Here is a 22,199-nt window from a genome sequence, read left to right as displayed (position 1 = left end):
ATACCGCACTTGCAAATGAAGCCCGGGATTTGAATTTCCCAGGCTTCATTTGCATAAGCAGGGAGCCGCCATTTTTAAAACCCCGCTGGTTCGAACCCCGTGAAGCATGGCTACACGGGGCTCGAACTAGGTAGTTCGGACTAGGTAGTTCGAGGTGGAACGAGGTGTACCGGTAGTTCGGAATAGGAATCCTAGTCCGAACTACCTAGTTCGAGCCCCGTGTAGCCGCGCTGCACGGGGTTCGAACCAGCGGGGTTTTAAAAATGGCGGCTCCCCGCTTATGCAAATGAAGCCCGGGAAATTCAAATCCCGGGCTTCATTTGCAAGTGCGGTATGCCTACATTACCCCGCTAGTTCAAACTAGCGGGGTAGTGTAGACATACCCTTAGATCATTGTAGGTTGTGGTCCAGAGAAAACCTAGTAGAGAAATTCCTTGGAGAAGATGTTTCCTCTGGCTCAGAATACAAGTCCTTGTCTAACGCATCTCCTAGGCAGAGTGATTCACCCTCTCCCACCTCCAGTCAGCTCATCTTCTCATGAGACTGCCAGAGAAATTCCACAAGGTAACACAAAGCCCACTGAGTTAATGCAGGCCACCGTCGTATACTAGGGATTACCTCTCTTGGTGCGGATGCCAAACACTGTATTTTTCTTCTTCATTCATAATTTGCTTACTTATTCTATGTGCACTTAGCCAAGACAATTCAAACCTAGCTATCCTCAGTGTAATGTCATTCCTTAATAGAAAGCCCCAGGGCAGTAGTAGGACACAGCAATATACTAATTCTGAAGGAGATTTTCAAAGTACATGGGGCCTCAGCCACCTCCTCTTGGTACCTCAAGAAACTTTTTTATCTCTGTCTCCCATATGAGCTTCCAAATGAGAATTACCAGACACCACTTCCTGCGGATGCAGTCAAATCTGAGGTAAAATAAATTCTCTCTGAGGTTAGTAAATATTGAGAAGTTTCATCTGCCAGCCCCATTGAAAGAGATTGACTTTTCTGCTCTTACACAATAGAATCAGGATTTCATTTAGTAATAAAAGGCTTGATTAATAAGTCAGTAGTAATTATTGTGCGTATTCCAGTAGCAGCTAGATGACCCAGTGAAGTAAGAGGTCCCATTGTGCTAAACCAGTGGGGGGTAACCTTTTCTGAGTCGGGGGCTGCTCACCCACAGAAAAACCAGTCAAGGGCCGCACACAACTGAGAAGAAAAAAATAAAGACAAACTCTCATTGACATGGCCCCTAACTGAGAAGGGGAAAAACACTCCCCACATTCCCCTCGCACACCAGAACCTAGTTGGGTCCAGGATAGGAGATTTTGTGTGCTCTAGTCCTGCAGTAAGCACAGGGTCCCCAGTGCTGCAGTGGGGGGAGCCCTGAGCCTCGGGAGCTGGATCCAGGCAAGCCGAAGCCACATCCGGCCCCCGGGCCTGAAGTTCCCCACCCCTGTGCTAAGCAAAACTCACGTAGGATAAGACGTATTACAGGTGTTTGGAACTCAGCAAATGCTGCTCAGAAGTCTTACGAAAAGAAAGGTTTGGCTTGCAGGGTCCATTTTAAGGCATTCAGCAGGCAGGACAGAAGAAAAAGAAGATGGAAAAACGCAAGACAGAGAACCAAGATCTTAATTGATGTTGTGGTATCTTGCGTGGGTGAAAAGAACTGTTCATAAGCCTCAGATCAGAATGGGCTACTATGCTTGTAAACCCCCAGTAACGGAGAAAGCTGCAGAAGAAGAGACAAACCCTGCCCAGGAATGCTTACAATCAAAACTGTGGCCACAAAAAAGTGAGGGAAAGGAAGTACCATCATCCTTGAGTTCACAGATGGGGAACTGAAACACAGAGTGATTATGTGACTTGGCCACAGTCATTCAGGACGCCTGGGGTAAAACAGGGCATTGAACTTAGGTCTTAAAAGTCTCAGACCTTCCGTACAATCTGGCCTTCTTTTCAGATAATTGTGCATCTGTATTCATTGCGCAGTGCTGCCTTTGTAAGAGCACCTCCAGCTTTTCTACATTGTGGAGGCAGAAGCTCGTGAAAACAGCATGCCAGTGTACCAGGGAGAAAATATTTAGCCATTTTTCTGACGGGTTTTCTAGGAAATTAGCAAACTACAACCCTTTCTCCCCTCACTCAGGATGCGATGAGTGGGATTAATGACAAACAGCAGCAAAAAAACCCAGTATGTGCACTACTGACTTGTCCTAGCACTGGTGACATTTGTTAGTGGAGACATTCAACAGTTCCAAATACCTGGCAACCCAGCTGCTGTGGTGCTTAGAACCAAACATTATCTTGTATACCTTTCACCCTGTGATAGTTCTAATGCTCAGCTCAATTAAGCACTCCATAACAGGAAAAATCTCTGTTCCAAAAGCACGCCTGGGATTCTGAAAGATCTACCACACTGATTTTATTTAAACAATAGAGCGTTTGCCAAGCCAGATTCTTGGACTTCTCAACTTTGATCAGCTCGTCCATCACAGCCATGCCTATCGTTTTAATCAGCATCAGAAAACATGTGTGGGCTATTACTGATGAACGCTGCCAAATCTTACCCATGGTTTAACATTGTGGAAACCGAATCCAAATTTCACTTGTGATTACGGTTGGTGATTGATTTTCTAAGCAGCCAGCACTGAAAAGAGACATGCTTACTCACGCATCGATGTGACATATGGTAAAATAAGTCTGACATTTCAAAACTACCTGTAAAAGGTTCACTGATACGGCCTAATAAATGTAATTTTCAATACAATCCCAAAGATTAAGTCTTTTTGGGCCTTTGTAGTATATTTGCAAGAGCATAGATCGGAAACTAGTAGAAGGAAAATAAGGGAGTGGTTTTGGGTTGCATGTTGGATAAGTTTTATATTCCTCTCTCTAAAGCTTTGTTCCTGGAATACTGCATTCTCTTCTGAGCATTCCTTTCTTAGAAAGACATTGACTAAGTGGAGGGACCCCTTAAAAGAACAATAGAAATAAAGAGGCATTGATAGGAACTGTCATAAGAGAAAAGTTTAAAAGAACTAACTATGCATCCATGGAATATGACAGAACTCAGAGTGGAGATTTCTTGCAGGATGCAATAACAGTCTAAACCTTTCTGAAAGGTATAAGCATGGAAAAGAAATTGCTTAGAGTGTCAGATTGAGGTCTGAGCACTGGGATGAAATTAAGAAAGGGGTGATTTAGGTCAACACTTCTTTCCATATTAGTCCGTGGAAACATTTCCCAAAGGAAAAAGATTCCTCATTGCATGAGACAACTGAAAAATTGGATGGGACCACATGCTTGTAAGTGTGCTGTAGGCAACAGTCCTGCACTGGCAAGCAAATGGACCAAAACTGCAGCCTAAAGTGTATTTTCGCACTCTCATGTAAATGATTCAATATGAGGGCCAACACCTTCAGCGCCTCATTGCCCGTTTTCCTAGTTCAACCCTTTGTCATCACAACTGGAAGGCGTGGCCCTTGGCATGTGCTGTAAGTATCGTTGTGGCCCCCGGGGGCTTCCAAAGTTGAGTAGCCCTGACTTAGGCAAAGTTAGACTTAAAAAGAAAGGGCTTCCTCAGGCTCCCTCTGCTGATTGCGGCCACGTGGATCTGATTTATGCTGATCCCGCTGTGGCACTTTGGCTCCTCAGTACCCCTAATGAGATTTGAAAGTGACCAGCCACAGTTCTTGTGTGGTGCCTTATCCCTGATTTACGAGGGGGTGTCTGCACTGCCCCAGACCTCGAAATAAGATATGTAATCTGAGCTACACAAATTGCGTCTTTTACTTCGATGCTATTTCAAAATAGTTTATTTCGTCATTTGGTGCTGTCTACACAGCGCCCAATTTCAAAATAAAGCACTAATCTGGAAGGAAAAACTCTTCTGGCTTTGTAGGATACCTGCCGTAGTATTATTTGAGGCTCCATGGATCAGAAAGTAATTGCCTGAACAGGTGAGATTTTAAGCGTGGTAATGGTAACTGGAAGGAGAGGAGGAAACTGAGAGCAGCAAATCCAAAACTAGCTCCAAGTCAGTGATAATACTTAACAAAGTCAGCTCTATCACATACAATAGCATCGACTCCTTTAACAAGCGACATCTAGAAGATATGCAACAGGACAGTAAGTGTGTGTTATTACTGTGATTGTATAAGATCCCACACACATCCAAGGATGTCAGGCGCCATGCACCTGAACTAGTTATCACAGAATCACTAATGGCACCTCCATATATGGGAAGGGGTCTCCTCAGTTTTGCCCCCACAAAAAACCTGCCTCTCCTGTGACATTCCCTTAGTTTGTCTCCCATGTATGGCCTACCTGTTGTGATTTAGCGTTTCGAATCCTTAGACTGGCAATATCAGCAGAGAAAGGGTTACAGACAAGCCAGAGGAGACTTGCATAACCCTGACCAGTTAGGGCAGGGAGCAGTCAGCCAATCAGAGCCAGTCTGGGCCCTATAAAAGGCTGAAAGGGCTGAGAGGAGTTTACTCTTGCTCCAATGGTGGAGCAGGAGGGACCTGTCTGCCTGGAAGGCCACAGGAAATAAATGATCTCAGTGATGTTTCTTACAGGCACAATCTGTACATCAGAGTATTTGTAACATAGATTTAAAATAGCAAGATAATCAGGCAGGGATGAGCAAAAGCATGCGACAAACGCATGGGCTTGGTTGATCTGCCCTCTTGGTATTCCTCTTAGGTACTACCCAGGGTCTGGGACTATACCTAGACTCCTCAGAGTTTAATCACCAAACCATCCTTCCTCCACTTTTAATTCAAGAGTCTCTGTATGCTCTATACCAGGAGGCTGCGTCTAGATTGGCATGATTTTCCGGAAATGCTTTTAATGGAAAAGTTTTCCGTTAAAAGCATTTTCGGAACAGAGCGTCTAGATTGCCATGGGCGCTTTTCCGCAAAACCACTTTTTGCGGAAAAGCGTCCGTGCCAATCTAGATGTGCTTTTCTGCAAAAAAGCCCCAATCGCCATTTTCGCTTTTGGGGCTTTTTTGCAGAAAACATATCTGAGCTGTCTACACTGGCCCTTTTGCGCAAAAGGGACTTTTGCCTCAACAGGAGCAGAATAGTATTTCCGCAAGAAGCACTGATTTCTTACAGTAGGAAGTCAGTGCTTTTGCGGAAATTCAAGTGGCCAGTGTAGACAGCTGGCCAGTTTTTCCGGAAAAGCAGCTGATTTTCCGGAAACACTGGCCAGTCTAGACACAGCCGGAGAGTTTCTGAACATGAGCAAGGCCACTCTGCACTTTGTCTTTTCCAAAACGTCTCAATGGACTGTGAAGCAGAGATTGGAGGTGGCGTTCCCCCTTCCTTATAACAATATTGGCTTTCGACGCTGTGGAGAGCTCAAATATCAAGATACAGCTCACAAAACACTGCGCCACTTGGGAGTTAGTCCGTGGCTCAAGTTAGTGGATTTTATTACTCTTATGTCACAAGGAGAGGGATTTAGTTAACGAAGGGTCCCCTCCACACAGATGTTTAAGAAGCCCTCTGGGTAAGTCACACATCCAGTATCAGGCTGACTTGCCGTTGCAGCATTCTGTACCTTTCAGGTATGCAACACACTGTTGATCTCTGGAGCACGTGACATTGCGGGGGAGAGGGAAGGGGTTTTAATAAATTGTTCCTTTTGCACTTTTTGTTGATGCAACACTCTGCAAGTTGTTTATAATGACTCCAATCTCAGAGCTGGGCACTGGGGCTGGGTGTTTTGTTCTTTGCTGACTGTGCAAATTGATACGTTGGCGGAATTGTCCAGGGGAAGCAGAGAGACCTTTATTACGTCCATCATTGCCAAGCGATTTGGCAGTTTCTTCCAAGAGCTGCATGATCGGATAGGTCCTGTTAGAGCGCGGCTGGCCAACTACCAACAGAAAAGATTAACTTAAACATGTTTAAAATCTCATTATGGGCAATTTGTAGTTTTGGCTGAAGAAAGGAAAGGGATAAAAAAAAAAAGTGCGGAGGAGTGCCAGGGTGGGGGAGGGTTTGTGTCATATTGTTGCCATTTTTGTTGCTTATGCTATATGGAATAAGAGGCCATAGATCTGTGCATAAGCTAAAGGAAAGACATCCACTGGCTTTTAAAAGCCAACGTTTGAACCAGGCAGGTAAGAAAATTCAGTTGGTTTCAACATTTCTGTATACGTCCTAGAGAAAACTTTCTTGTCGCAAGTCAGCTGTGGGACTGAACCCGGCTAAGCTCTGTTCAGCACAGGACCAGGTGGGGAGCTGGCAAGATGGTTTTGCACCATTTTTGCTATTCCCTGAACCCAGGGCCAGCTATGGTTCTGCCCAGTCCTGGCAGTAGCGAGAACAGCTTGATAGCTGCTCTAACTTGTGCCCAATTCTGACAGCAACCAAAGGAGCCATCTGGCAGGCAGGAATCACTCCCTCTGCGGGAGTGCTGAGGGGGGTGGTAATGCGGTGCCAGCATGGCAGCTGTACAACCTGGGGACTCCTTTGTGTGAGGGAAATTCCTGGAAAAGTCCTTACGCCAGTGCAGCACAGAGGAGCCAGGGTAAGGTGGCACAATCTAGAGCCTTAATAGGAATGGGACAACTGATGAACATCAAAGCTGTTGTTACTTGTTTCTTAGAGTTTGGATCCAAAGTGCTCAGGAAATGTTGAGAGGCAGCCTAAGCCTATGGGCAACATTAAATAATATATGAAATGTTGCTATGGTGGTATATTTAGACCTTGAATGCGGAAACGGACAGATGCCCGGGGAAAGACATGGAGATTTACTAGGGAGCAGTGTTTCCTTGTGCAGCCGCTCAGGAGAGATTCAGATGCCCCCCAGCTGATTAGCAGCGCACTCACAGCTAGATTTTGTTTCTATTGGTGGTGCACATTCACACATGCCTTGGTGCACATGCAAAATGTTTCTGCACATGGGTGGAAAAAAACTGCACATGGATGGGAAGATTAGGGGGGACCATTGCTTGGGAGCAGATCTGTTTATATATTTCAGGGTTAAAAGCCTGGTACAAGCTTCCCAGCCACTCAGGTAGGGGACAGCTGAAAACACTCGGGCCTTGTCCGTGCTATAGCTTGAATTATTTTCAAACACAGTTAGAGTCTAACAGCTGCGGCATGGATCAGATTCCCCATAGGCCATTGACAGCCAAAGACAGAAACTGTGCCCCAGACTACCTGGGAGGAAGGGGAGAATAGAGTGTGTCTGACACAGTTAGCAACTCAGTCCTTCTCCATAAAGGGAAGGGGCATAGTGCTCGCTACACTTTGCCAGATTAAGCCGGGGCTATATTTTAGCGTGACACTATCTTCAGTAATAGAAAAAATAAAAAAACAGGAAACAGAGAAGGTAAAGTTTACTGAATGAACCATGGGATGGAAAGAGCAAAGTCCAATTGGAAGATTGTTTTGCCGGGGATGGGACTTGATGACCTCTTGAGATTCCTTCCAGTTCCAGGATATGATGATTCTGTGCTTAACGTCACACGATTCCGTGCCTAGACGAGCAATTGTCAGTGCCCTATAGATGCCACAGGACGGGGTGGGGAAAGGATTGCTGCAAATGCTGTTCAAACAACAGGAAACTAGTGCATGGGGGGAACAAACTGGAGGCCAGCTGTCCAGGGAAATCAAACAATGGGAGGAGGCTTTAAGATAGAAAAAGCCAAGGACTAATGAGGAGAAGCACATCAGTGTATTCCTTCTTGCTCTTTCTTATTACTTGGCTAAGGAAACACTTTGGATTCCATTTGAGGAGAGCCATTTTTATGTTACGTTTGACCTGTGGCTGAGGGACTCCTGTGGCCTGAAAGGGAGAGGCATTCACACAGCCAGAGGCACAGGCGCCTCAGATATGGGGAGCATTCAGTTTCTCGGAAGGCCTTGTTTAACTCAGCCCCCCTGTTCCCAGCGTAATCCCTGGATAAGAACTGTGTGTACACACAAGCAAGAAGGCCTGAAAGTGATTGTCTCAGGACCGCTCTCTTGGTGGTTAGCAGCCCACCAAGATCATCATGTTTGGGTTTTGCCTCCACCCAAGTGGTTCTTTGTGAACATTTGAGTATTGTTTTGTCAACCTCTTCAGCTTGGCTTGGGTAGAACCGAAGACCAGAGAGGGTTGGAATGGAGCCACTGCTGCTGTCACAACTTCTTGAGGCAATTTCTAACCAGAGAAAACTGGTTGGTTTGTTTGAACATCTAGATTTCCTTTGGTGCAGCGTTTAGGAAGCTGAAGATACAGGGAGGATGGCATCAAACTATAAACATTCATTAAAAAAATTATCAAAATGCTGGCAGAGAATGCTCTAACTTTGGCAGCAAACTAATTGAAATTACTGACAGAGAGGAGTCGTGATGGGCTCAGAGGTCAAAATAAAAATAAAACAAATGTAAATGTAGCCTAGTGATGAAAGGAGGAAATTACCAGTGGAGTCAAGGCTTCTGGGTTCATTTCCTGGTTCTGTTTCCAACTTGGGTGACCTTCAATAAGTCACTGAGGCCAAATTCCCAAAGTAGACACTAAAATGGAGTGGCTCCGTTTTTTGGGTACTGATTTTCCAAGAGGTTGAGTATCTGTAGACACCCAGGGTATGTCTACACTACCCCCCTAGTTCGAACTAGGGGGGGTAATGTAGTCATACGGAGTTACAAATGAAGCCCGGGATTTGAATTTCCCGGGCTACATTTGCATAAAGCCGGCCGGCGCCATTTTTAAATGTCGGCTAGTTCGGACTGCTTGTCGCGCAGCTACACGTGGCACAAACTAGCTAGTTCGGATTAGGCTTCCTAATCCGAACTAGCTGTACGCCTCGTTCCACGAGATTAGGAAGCCTAATCCGAATTAGCTAGTTCGTGCCACGTGTAGCCGCGCGGCACGCAGTCCGAACTAGCCGGCATTTAAAAATGGCACCGGCCGGCTTTATGCAAATGAAGCCCGGGAAATTCAAATCCCGGGCTTCATTTGCAACTCCGTATGACTACATTACCCCCCCCTAGTTCGAACTAGGGGGGTAGTGTAGACATACCCCCACTGACTTCATTTGGAGTTGTGAAGGCTCGGGATTTTCAGCAATTAAGTGTATCTGAAGTTGGCGACCTAAAATATGAACAATCCATCGTTAAAAGCTCCTTTGACATTAACATTTCTATATCTGGTATTTCCCGATCTATAAAATGTAGACCATACCATACGTCATGAGGCGTAGTTAATTATTTTTTCTAACGTGCTGTATTCGTTTAGAGTAAGCAGACCTCATTACCTGCACCTTACTGCCACAATTACTACTCCTGAGAAACAATAGACCTGCATATACATCTGCAGTAAGTCTAGGAAGATTCTTTGGCTGAGTAGAAATGCCTCTGAAATTCAGTGCGAGTTAGCTCTTCCTGACTCCCTTAAACTCCTTTGAAAAATCCTAAGCTTAAAAACCAGCCTAGGTTAAAAATATATATAGCATATGGTTTGTTAATAAAGATATCTAGGGCCTATCCTGAAAGAGTCTACACAAAGGACTCCTGATTTCCATGAGGAATTGTGAGAGCAGTGAGCCTGCAGATTTACAACAATCCATTGACCTGAACTGTACAACAAAATTCTCCAGACCCAATTAAATTAAGTGTCCTAAATAAAGATTTTTTTTTATAAATTGACCCCCAAAATGGAAATTGCTTTGGTTTTATCAGAACTATTTTCCCGCCCCTCATTTAATTCCCATCTTCTTTCTTTATCAGGGGAGATGGTGGATTAGAGGATTAAATTTTGGACTCATTTACACTTAGGTATCCAATTGTTTCTCTTTGCATACGGAGCTTCTCTTCGCAGTCCTGCTGCAAATTTACTATCCTGGTGTAGTGTCAATTTTAGTTGTTTCTCCTCTGAGTTAGAACACTTACAGGGCCAGTCAGATTTCATGGGAGCCCTGTCAACAGATTACGTTGGCACCTTAGCTGCCAATTCAGTTCATGCAGGTTGCCAATGTTATCTGATCTCAGGAGCACAAAATGATGGCCACGCTGAAGAATATAAATGTGTAAAAAGCAATGCAGGTCGTTGATAATGTTCTCTTCATAGATATTACAAGTAGAAAAGGTTAGGTTAGTTATGTGGGGGCCTCCTGTTCCTCCACCAGTCTTTCTGCAGGATGCAGCACGCTGAATGTACTGTTCTCCACTGCTCACACATGCAGCTCTTGAAGTAACACAGCTCTTAAAATCTCCAGCAGCCACGGAGCTGCAGTCCCAAAGTTGTTGCCAAGTTCAGGTTTTCTGCCAAGCACCTGCCTCTTCTACATTCAGTCACGCACGCAGAGCAACTTGGACTTGAACACTGAGAAACGGGACAAGCAAAACAAACCTTTTCCCAGAACGATGGACCCGCTTTACTTCTGTAAACTTAATTTGGGAAGTGTCTCACGAGGGTAACAGAATGTCTATATAGGAATGGATAACAAAGATCTATAGGCTGGTGGACCCAGGAAAACCTCAGTGGTCATTCCAGGGCCAGGCCTAGGAGCTAGCCTCCCTTCAGATGAGCTCTCTGAATCCTTAGTTTAAAGGCATCCTCTGCCCCTTTTCTAAATGGGACTGGTAAACAAAGAGAGTTTGCATTTCAACAGGCAGATTACCTTATTAGAGGAACCTTTGATAGGTCACCATGCCCTTCTGATGCAGAAAAGTCATTGTCATTAGGCAACAGTGGACAAAAGTTAGTAGCTACATAGAAAAGATACAAATATTTCCACACCTGTTTGAATCAGCCCCTGGGAATGAGAATTTGTTATCTTTGGAGCGTTTGACTGTATATTTTCAAAGCATGTGCATCCAATCTTTAGCATGAACATGTTATGTGCTACTGTCCCTAGGTAAAATACATGTTTGGATGTTTGTACTGTGTATACTGTGAATAAAATAAAACCTAATATTTAACCAAGATCATTCTATAACTCTTGAAATAGCCTCACTCCCACAATGGTCCTTGGAGTCATTTGACCAAAGGAACCTCCCTCTCGAAATATTTAACTGTAGCACGTCAGGACAGTCCATGCTATGTCTTATTACATATCTCTTTCTAGATGCAAGTGTATGTGCATTCGCTAAGTAACAGAAGCCTCACAAAATACCTCTCTCACACAACTCACATTATTCTCTGGATCAAAGTGTTGGCTTCCTATTTCTCCCATCCCAAATCTGCATTCTACGTATGTTAAATATTTGCCCCTATATTTCTTTACTCCCCCTACTATCTCAGGCCCCTGGAAAACATTTTGTTTGTTTGTATTAATTCCTGTGCCTGCTCCAAAAGTAGTCCCCACCAACCGGGTAAAATTATATATATATATATATATATATATATATATATATATATATATAGGAACCGTTCCTTTATATAGGCAGTGAGGTCGTTGCTGCCTTAATTTAGCCACAGAACCTGTATAGTGTACGAGAAGGAAAGAACAAAACTTCACTGAGCCCACATTAAAGTTTGCAGGAATGGCGTTCAGAAGACGCCCGTGTTTACTTGCAGTATGTCTATATTTGTCATGAAAATCATTGAAACAATAAATGTGCTACCCCACAATGCCATTTTTTGCAGTGTCACTTTTCAGCACAGAGCTGTATTAGTCAGAATATTCAGTGTGGGTGTGTTATCTCCCATCATGAGCCTGGATTTAAATATAGCTAAGAATATATACTGGCAGTGCTACAACATATACTGAAACTTGAGGAAACACCAAACTATCAGATGTCAGTGCACAACTGAATAAATCTACCAGGATAGTCCAGTACTGGTTTTGACACAAGCACCATGCAGACATGCTATTTAATGAAACCCTATGTTGGAAGAGGTAGATATTATAAATAGTCCCACATAGCCTGCCCAAAAATGCCTGACAACATTTCTATCTCTAGTCCTCAGCCTATCAAAACCAGAAAAATGCTTTTGCTCTCATTCATGAATTATTGCTTTAGCCTCTAATTCTTTTACTGTCCTAATGTTTTCAATACGGTGGCTATCTGGCATTAGGAAAGATACAGTTAAAGGCTTTATACCAATGGTTCTCAAACTGCAGTTAAAAAACAACAAATAGTCTTGCAGCACCTAAGAGACTAACAAAACATGTAGATGGTATCATGAGCTTTTGTGGACACAACCCACTTCATCTTTTTTTGTTGGTCTCTAAGATGCTGCAAGATTATTTGTTGTTTAAGTTTTTCCAGTTACAGACTAACACGGCTACCCCTCTGTTGTTTTTAAAGTTACTCATTAACATGGGTCCTACAATTGACAGGTACTTCTTCTGCTATTATATATATATATATATCTTGGTTTCTGTTATTTCCACTCTAGTTCACCTGATGAAGTGGGTTTTACCCACATAAGATCATGATTCTATCATGTTGGTTAGTCTCTAAAGTGCCACAGGACTACTTGTTGTTTTTCCAGTTCCAGACTAACATGGCTCCTGCTCTGAATTTTTTTAACTTGATGTGAGGAGATCGAGAACATGGTAATTGCTGTGGGTAGATCCAAACTGTGTTCAACGCCTCCCACGTGGTGTGTGATTTTAACTCCTGTTAGACCGTGGGGTTGAACGCACTCTCCTACAGCAGATGCAGAGCATGTGGGATGACAAATCGCCTTACAGGTGTGGAGCCCTGTTGCATGTGACACTTCATACCAAACAGGATAGTTAAGCAGACGCAGCATCTGATTGTTCTCTAATACAGTGAAGTTTTGCTGGAGATTACAAGCAGTAGAATTCCCTTTTGAACACTTGTACTGAGCACAGATTCCTGCTCCTGTTTAAACAGTTATGATTGAAGTGCAATACTTCTTAAAATTAAAAAAAAAAAAAGCCCTACTGAAACAGACTTGGCCCAGCCACCATACAGACAAGTGTTAGGCATGGTTCCCCACACACCAGTACATGTCAGTCCTAATCTTCAAGACCATCTACAGTCCCAGTCCTGGACCTTGCTGTAGTAGCAATTATGAAATGCAGTAGAGCAGAGGTGGGCAATAATTTTTGCGGGGAGGGGGCATTCCAAGAATTTTGGTAAGTGGTCACAGGCTGCACTTTTCTATTATATTAATGGAGGGGGGCCTGGGATGGAGTTTAGGGGCAGGAGGGAGCTCCAGGAATAGACTGGAGCGCAGGAGAGGGTCTGGGAGGGAGTTCGGGTACAGAAGGGGATTTTGAACCCGGGGCAGGGGGTTGGGACATACAAGGGATTGCCAGGTACAGCCTCCGGCTTACCAAAGGCAATTCCCAGCCAGCGGCACTGCGGGGCATTCAGGCTGCATGCCGTGGTGGCCCCATGCTGCTCAATAGGAGCGGTGAGGATGGTGTTGGGGCCGAGGGCAGCGCATGGAGACCCATTGCTCCCTACCCCAAGTTGTACACAGAGACATGCTCGCTAGCCACAGTGTTTCTGGGAGCAGTGTTGCTGGGGCTGCAGCAGGCAAGCAGCCTGCCCAAGCACCCCGCTGATCCGTGGGACATTTTCCTCCAACCCTACCATGGCAGGCCAGAGGAAAATGTTTGGGCAGCTGGATCCGAACCCATGGGCCATATTTTGCCCACCCCCCATGGGAGCAAGGGTTCTCAACTTCATTGAGACCACAGCCTGCTTTTGACAACAAAAGTTACTGCCTGAACCCACCCACACCCCGTTGCCCTGGCTGTTGGGGGCCAAAGCCCAAGTCCCACCTTCCAGAGCAGTGGCTTCAGCCGCAGAAGAGGACCTGTCATCTGAGCCACAATGTCCAGGGCTCAGCGTTGGCCCTGGGAAGTAGGGCCTCAAATTCAGCTCTGGGTCCCAAGAAGTCTAAGCCAACCCTAGCAACCTCATACAGAGGGTTCTGACCCACTTTGGAATCCCAATCTACAGTTTTGAGAAATACTGCACTAGATGTTTGGTAGTTTCATCATAAGGACTAACAACCATTTTGGAAAAGACCCTCATAGGTTTATATTGTGACCTACATACTAGTTTATTGTGTTGCAAATAAATTAAGTATTGTTTTCACTTGTAAATTGCAACAATGGACATCAAGGCTGTGTCTACATTGGCATCCCTTTCCGGAAAAGGGATGCTAATGAGACACTTCGGAATTGCAAATCCGCGGGGGATTTAAATATCCTCCGCGGCATTTGCATTTACATGGCTGCCGCTTTTTTCTGGCTCGGGGTTTTTGCCGGAGAAAAGTGCCAGTGTAGACGCGATTCTCTGGAAAATAAGCCCTTTTCCGGAAGATCCCTTATTCCTACTTTCAAGTACTTTCAAGGAATAAGGGATCTTCCGGAAAAGGGCTTATTTTCCAGAGAATCGCGTCTACACTGGCGCTTTTCTCCGGCAAAAACCCCGAGCCAGAAAAAAGCGGCAGCCATGTAAATGCAAATGCCGCGGAGGATATTTAAATCCCCCGCGGATTTGCAATTCCGAAGTGTCTCATTAGCATCCCTTTTCCGGAAAGGGATGCCAATGTAGACACAGCCCAATAGATTATAATAAAGCAGCAATAATGCCACAGTACGTGAAACCTGCAGGTAAAAGTTACCTGGAAATATTTGCTGCATTTCTGTCACATAGATTCTAACCCTTACCTCAAAATAAGCGACATAGTTTTTTTGATCTGAGGAAGTGGGTCTGGCCCACGAAAGCTCATCATCTAATAAACCATCTTGTTAGTCTTTAAAGTGCTACATTGTCCTGCATTTTGCTTCAACTACCCCAGACTAACACGGCTACATTTCTATCACAAATTGTGTAGTTTATTTCGAGGTAATTTTGAAATAAAGCACTATGCCGACAAGTCTCTTTATCCTCATGGAACAAGAGTTACAGGGACGCTAAAAGAGCTGTTATTTCAAAATATATTTTGAAATAATGGGCACATTTAAAGACGCGGCATTGCTATTTTGGGATACTTACATGTGGATGGTTTGGATGCTGAAGGTTATGAATCCCAAGGTTTCATTACGTTTTAAAACCAGACAATCCATCCATCTAACAATGATATAACAGATTAATGTATTTAGTGAAGGAACATTTTATGAGGAGAAAAAAAAACGTGGAGTCCTATGCAATAATTGATCATATGGATGTACTCTAGTGTGAATGCATTTTATACTCTTAGATCTTGCTGAAATTACTTCATGCCATCCTAAGTAATAGCATATTTATCACAGTCACATTTTCGAAATAATATAACAGGCAAGGAGGCTTAAGATTCACCCATGTGAGATAAAACATGCCCCAGAGCAGAATTTATACGAGGCCAGAAGCAAACAGAATCTGTACACAGCTGCTGAAGTATAATTTTACTGAATCCACATTTTCTTTATTGGGACATATGTTGCCTAAAGCATTCAGGTTACTCTGAGGCTGTTAGAATCCATCAGAGGGTGTTAAGCAAAAGCTTAGGCAAAAGAGTAAACATCATTATGAGAGGCAATGATGTAGTTGTCAGACCGTCAATCCCAGAGAGAAACATGATTCACTGTTTCCAGGACTTGGGATTGGAAAATGAAAATCTAAAATGGAAACCATGTGGATCTCCAATACTCTTAGATGAAGGACATTTCAATCATTGTTTTCTACCCATCATTGTGAGTCATAAAATGAAGGAAATATACTCAGGAGGGTAGTCAAGAGAAATAACTGTAATTTCTGGCCTCGTCATATTAAGAGTTATGAGACATTTCCCGCCCCCTCCCCCATACTTTCAGCTTCTAATTATTGTGATCTGTCATTAAATAAACCCTAACCAATGTAGCAATTTATTGTTAGAGCTAAATCATCACCTAAAGGATTTCTTATAGGGGTGACTTACAAATGAATCCAGACTAACTAACAAAAGTAAAGCTTTCCTAACTACAGCTAGCAAATAAACACAGCCATGGGGAATGGATGAGGATCTTCTCCAGGGCTAGTAGCAAGTTCAGATTATCTGTACACACTGCTGATATAATAGCTAGTATGAAGTAAGCTGCCCATCCCAACCCACCACCTCATGGAAAAAATATGCATTTCATGCCCAATATAACAATTCACATCCTTCTTCTGAGGGTCAGCAGAGAGGTCATGAGTCAAATAGGAATAGAGGCCTAACAGCCCTCTCTGAAAACTGAAGCCCATTTAGGGACCATTCATGAGAGCTGCCTAAGGGTACGTCTACACTGTAACACTATTTCGAAATAACTCCTGCTATTCCGGAATAACAGTCCACTCTACACAGCAGGCAGTTATTTTGAAATAGTGTCAAAATACTGTCAAGCTAGAGGACTTCTTACTCCAACTCCTGTAACCCTCATTGTAGGAGGAATAAGGGATATCAGAGGAAGAAGAGTGCTCTACAGGTAGTCCCCGAGTTATGCGGATCCGACTTATGTCGGATCCGCAGTTACGAACAGGGATTTTCTCGCCCCGGAGGACTCGAGTGGCGGGACACCTGGTCCCGCCGCCCGCCTCTTCCGGGGCGAGAAAAGCTGCTCCCCATCTCCCTGGTCTGCTGCTGGTCTGCACACCAGGGAGACGCTGAGCAAAGCGGCGCAGGACCCGGCCCGACCCGTGGCGCTTCCAGCTGATCTGGAAGCGGCTACGGGTCCAGCCCCGGGGTCCAGATCAGCTGGAAGCACCGCGGGTCCGGCCCCAGGTCCTCCGCGGCTTTGCTCAGTGTCTCCCTGGTCTGCAGACCAGGGATATGCTGAGCAAAGCGGCGGAGGACCCGGGCCGGACCGCGGCGCTGATCTGGAAGCGCCGCAGTCCGGCCCGGGTCCTCCGCCGCTTTGCTCCGCGTCTCCCTGGTTTGCTGGGGGGACGCAGCTAGTGCCCCCCTCAGCAGACCAGGGAGATGTGGAGCAAAGCCCGGGGCCTGTGGTAGAGCAGGTGGGGCGCTGCCGGTTGGTCCCGCAGCACCGCTCCTTGGCGCTACTGGACCAACCCGACAGCACCCCAGCTGCTCAGCCCCAGGAGTCCTGATTCAGCCGTTGTTGATCAGTTTCAGCAGTGGCTGAATCAGGACGCCTGGGGCAGAGCAGCTGGGGTGCTGCTGGGTTGGTCCAGTAGCGCCAAGGAGCGGCCGCGCTACTGGAGCAACCCAGCAGAACCTGAGCTGCCCTACCCCAGGCGTCCCCAAGTTAGCTGCTGCTGAAACTGACCAGCGGCTGACTACAGGAAGCCCGAGGCAGAGTTGCTCTGCCCCAGGCTTCCTGGAATCAGCTGCTGATCAGTTTCAGCAGCAGCTGACTTGGGGACGCCTGGGGTTCTTAAGTTGAATCTGTATGTAAGTCAGAACTGGCGGTCAGTTTCAGCAGCGGCTGAATCTGGACGCCAGTTCCGACTTACATACAGATTCAACTTAAGAACAAACCTACAGTCCCTATCTTGTACGTAACCCGGGGACTGCCTGTATTTCGAAATAAGTGCTGTGTAGACGCTCCCTATGTTAGCATCTAGATACTTCTATGGTGGATACTCTATGGCTGTGTCTACACTGCACCCCTTTTCCGGAAAAGGGATGCAGATTAGACACTTTGGAATAGCAAAATCCGCGGGGGACTTTCAAGTAGGAATAAGAGATCCTCCGGAAAGGGGCTTATTTTCCAGAGAATCACGTCTACACTGGCGCTTTTCTCCGGCTTATCCCCAAGCCGGAAAAAAGCGGCAGCCATGTTAATGCAAATACCGCGGGAGATATTTAAATCCCCCGCGTATTTTGCTATTCCAAAGTGTCTAATCTGCATCCCTTTTCCGGAAAAGGGGTGCAGTGTAGACACAGCCTATATGTGCTTAAGACATACTGACTAGCAGTTGAAAGTAGCAGTCTGGGAGTTCAGATTTGTGGTGCTCCATCTTTGCCACGGACTCATTCCATGAACTTGGTCAATTCACTTAGCATTTGTGCCTCCATTTACCTGCCTATAAAGTGGGAGCAAGTTGCGTGCTCGCTCGCTCTCTAATTCTTGTTTGGAAAGAGCTTTGGCATCTTTGAATGCAAGGTGCTGAGGATATGCAAAAACCATTATTATCCTAATATAAAGGATGCGCAGTACAGAACAATCACAAGCATGGTTCGGTGTGATTTATTACGTTTCTTAAGAGAAAATTGTGGAGATTGGATTGGAAAGTTGATGGACTATCGTCATCAGACACTATTCTGCTGTAATGGAATAGATCTTATTGTCAGAACAGTAACTGCTGATCATAGAATTTTAAATATCCTTTTTATGTCATTTTAGAGCTATTTGGTGAGTACTTCATAGCTATTTAGATCCGTCAGTACTGGTAAAATTGAAGTCTTGTGTTCACTAACCATTTGTGGAGGGGCACTGAATCCGATTGTTATGAACTTCCTGATTGAACATTCTTTTCTATCGATTTGCTCTCGGATAATGAGTACTTACTTTTCCTTTTTGTTGTAATTTAGGCTCGTCCAAAAGGAGAAGGTCTGACCCCGTACCAGGGCAAGAAACGGTGCTTTGGTGAATACAAGTGCCCCAAGTGCAAGAGAAAATGGATGAGTGGAAACTCCTGGGCTAACATGGGACAAGAATGTATCAAGTGTCACATCAATGTTTATCCTCACAAACAGGTAGGGTGGCTGCTATGCAGTGTGACCTCTGGAGATACAGGAATGGAATCAAGAGACTTCTGAGCTGACCTGTAAATCGGGGTGGGTCCAGATTGAAACTTGGGGGGACAGTGTACGGACAAGCCTTGTCACGGGCAGGTTTTTATTCCTAGTGAACACAAACAAGCAATTTAAATTCATCTAGCTACGTATTTGCAGCAAATATTATCATGGTTTTTATGACAAGTTATATGCAAACAAGATGCAGTGTCATAGCATGCAAAACCAGAAGGGACCAGCAGATTATCTAGTCTGATGTCTTTTGCTCACGGTCTTAACGAGCTTGCCGATCATGGTCTCAGGGTTTCCAAATGTAGGCGCCCTGCTCTTCATTGGAAAACGCCTCCAGATTGGAAACAATAGGTCTTTATAGAGTGAACAATGCACTGTGGCCCCAACCCTGAATGGGACCTTTGAGATAGAATCATAGAATAATAGGACTGGAAGGGACCTCAAAAGGTCATCGAGTCCAGCCCCCCGCCCTCAAGGCAGGACCAAGCTCCGTCTACACCATCCCTGACAGATGTCTATCTAACCTGTTCTTAAATATCTCCAGAGAGGGAGATTCCACCACCTCCCTTGGCAATTTATTCCAATATTTGACCACCCTGACAGTTAGGAATTTTTTCCTAATGTCCAATCTAAACCTCCCCTGCTGCACTTTAAGCCCATTACTCCTTGTCCTGTCCTCAGAAACCAAGAGGAACAAATTTTCTCCTTCCTCCTTGTGACACCCTTTTAGATATTTGAAAACCGCTATCATGTCCCCCCTTAATCTTCTTTTTTCCAAACTAAACAAGCCCAGTTCATGAAGCCTGGCTTCATAGGTCATGTTCTCTAAACCTTTAATCATTCTTGTCGCTCTTCTCTGTACCCTTTCCAATTTCTCCACATCTTTCTTGAAATGTGGCGCCCAGAACTGGACACAGTACTCCAGCTGAGGCCTAACTAGTGCAGAGTAGAGCGGCAGAATGACTTCATGAGTTTTGCTTACAACACACCTGTTGATACAACCTAGAATCATATTTGCTTTTTTTGCAACAGCATCACACTGTTGACTCATATTCAACTTGTGGTCCACTACGACCCCTAGATCTCTTTCCGCCATGCTCCTTCCTAGACAGTCGCTTCCCATCTTGTATGTATGGAACTGATTGTTCCTTCCTAAGTGGAGCACTTTGCATTTCTCTTTATTAAACCTCATCCTGTTTACCTCTGACCATTTCTCTAACTTGCTAAGGTCATTTTGAATTATGTCCCTATCCTCCAAAGAAGTTGCAACCCCACCCAGTTTGGTATCATCTGCAAACTTAATAAGCGTACTCTCTATCCCAATATCTACATCATTGATGAAGATATTGAACAGTACGGGTCCCAAAACAGACCCTTGAGGAACTCCACTTGTTATCCCTTTCCAGCAGGATGTAGAACCATTAACAACAACTCTCTGACTACGGTTATCCAGCCAATTATGCACCCACCTTATTGTGGCCCTATCTAAGTTATATTTGCCTAGTTTATCAATAAGAATATCATGCAAGACCGTATCAAGTGCCTTACTAAAGTCTAGGTATATGACATCCACCGCTTCTCCCTTATCCACAAGGGAGATACTATGATAAAACATAATAATAGCAATGGGACTCCTAATATGAATGATTCTCCTCTCCCTGACACCATCTTTATTCCTGCTTAGCTTAGAGGTGTAAAAGGTTAACTGGTTACACGGTAAGTGTTAGGCTGACCAGATGGCTTACTTGGTAACCAGGCTTACTTGGTAACCAGTTAACCGGACTGCCACCTGCATGGAGCTGGCTGACAGGAATCTGATGAGGTCCAGGTGGCAGGGAGGGTACATGGCTGGCAGGCAGGACCAGCTGCGCTGCATTGGCCCCAGATCTCAGCTCCAGCACATCCACCTGCAGCAGTGCCAGTGGCCAGTCTCTTTGGCCCAAATATTTAGTAGTATTTAGACATCTAAAGTTGCTTTACAAATCCAAATTGAGCCACAGAATCATTTAACACGTGCATGGCAGCCCAGTCTTTAGGGCCACATAGATAGGGAAAACCCTGGTTCCTAACACGAGGTTATATGGGACTCTTTATGTAGATGAGTTAAGCAAAAGACAGCTCATGTGGACTGCATGATTCAGCATCCTACCTTGACTGTCATTAAAGTGAACTAACGATCATTAGATGACCCTGAAAGCATTGTCAGGATGCTAGATGCCCCAGAAATGACTTAGAGTAGTTAGTTGCCAAAGGGGCATCCCCCATATGTGGCAGGCTACACATCAGAAAGCATAATAAGGATTCGTAGTGGGTCCTTAATTAAGGTCCTTAATGCTTTGTGGAACACATTATATATCCCGTTACTTGTCCTCTGATCCAAATAATCCAGTATTTTTCGAGAGGCCCATAAACAATTAAGTGTGTAGAGGGGTAGTTTTGGAGGGTTTTTTAGGGGAAAAGAAAGATTAGTAAATCTAAATGACTAAGGCTTGATTTTTTTAAAGCCCCATATTCCAAAGGCTGTGAAGTAAAGTATGTGTGCATTTTATTTGCACACACAATAACAGTGTTGGAACATGCAAATCAGTGGTTTGCAAATCATTAAATCCAAAGCAGACTGCAAAGAGTTACAAAGGGATTTTACAACACTTTAGCTGACTGGGCAACACAATAGCAGATGAAACTCAATGTTGGTTGATAAATGCAAAGTAATGCACATGGTAAAATATAATCCCAAATGCGCATACGAAATGATGGGGTCTAAATTAGCTGAACCCATCAATAAAGAGATCTTGAAGTCATTGTGGATAGTTGAGTAAAAATGCCTAGTGGCAATTAAAAAAAAAAAAGGAAGAAAGAAACTCAACAGGATTATGGGACACATTAGGAAAGGGATAGATAAGACAGAAAAAATCATATTGCCTTTATATAAATCAGTGGTATGCTCACATATGGTATGTCTACACTTGCTCCCTAGTTCGAGCTAGGGATGCAAATGTAGCCTACCAAAATTGCTAATGAAGCAGGGATTTAAATATCCTGCACTTCATTAGCATAATCTCGCCTGCGCGTTATTCCATTCAACAGCTGATTCGAACCAGGAAGTGTGCTCTGGCACGCATTAGTTCGAATGAAACCCCATGGTTCAAACTAACGTTACTCCTCAAAAAATGGCACCCTGTCCCCAAGGGACCCAGCCTCAGGCACAGGGGCAGAAGACCGTTTTGCGGGGCCCCCGGGCAGCATAATTCCGCGGGCCCCCCCCTTTTGCCACGGCGCATGCGCAGTGACTCTATACGCATGCGCGGTGGCACCACGGCGCATGCGCGGGGCTTTTTGAAGCACGGGCGCTCGCCCTGCCCTATATCCGCCCCTGCTTGGGCATTATCAGGGAGGCCAGGCATGGGGAGACTTGGCCTTAAAAATAGTTACACAAAACCACTCATGACTTCCATTAATTAGAACATAAGAATGCTCATACTGGGTCAGACCATGCCCTTGTCTTCTGACAGTGGACAGTGCCAGATGACTTAGAGGAAAAG

General features: G+C 44.8%; 1 protein-coding gene across 1 annotated transcript in view; it reads left to right on the top strand.

Moving 5' to 3' along the window:
* The window catches only part of ZCCHC24 (zinc finger CCHC-type containing 24), a 176,967-nt gene that overhangs the window by 136,842 nt on the left and 17,926 nt on the right, over window positions 1–22,199 (top strand). The window contains exon 3 of the mRNA XM_075934759.1: window positions 18,442–18,606. Coding sequence (XP_075790874.1) covers window positions 18,442–18,606 — 165 coding nt within the window. The remainder of the gene's footprint in view (window positions 1–18,441; window positions 18,607–22,199) is intronic.

This window comes from Pelodiscus sinensis, chromosome 8, assembly GCF_049634645.1.
Source record: "Pelodiscus sinensis isolate JC-2024 chromosome 8, ASM4963464v1, whole genome shotgun sequence".
NCBI lineage: Eukaryota > Metazoa > Chordata > Testudines > Trionychidae > Pelodiscus > Pelodiscus sinensis.
This window is presented reverse-complemented; position numbering and strand designations above follow the sequence as displayed.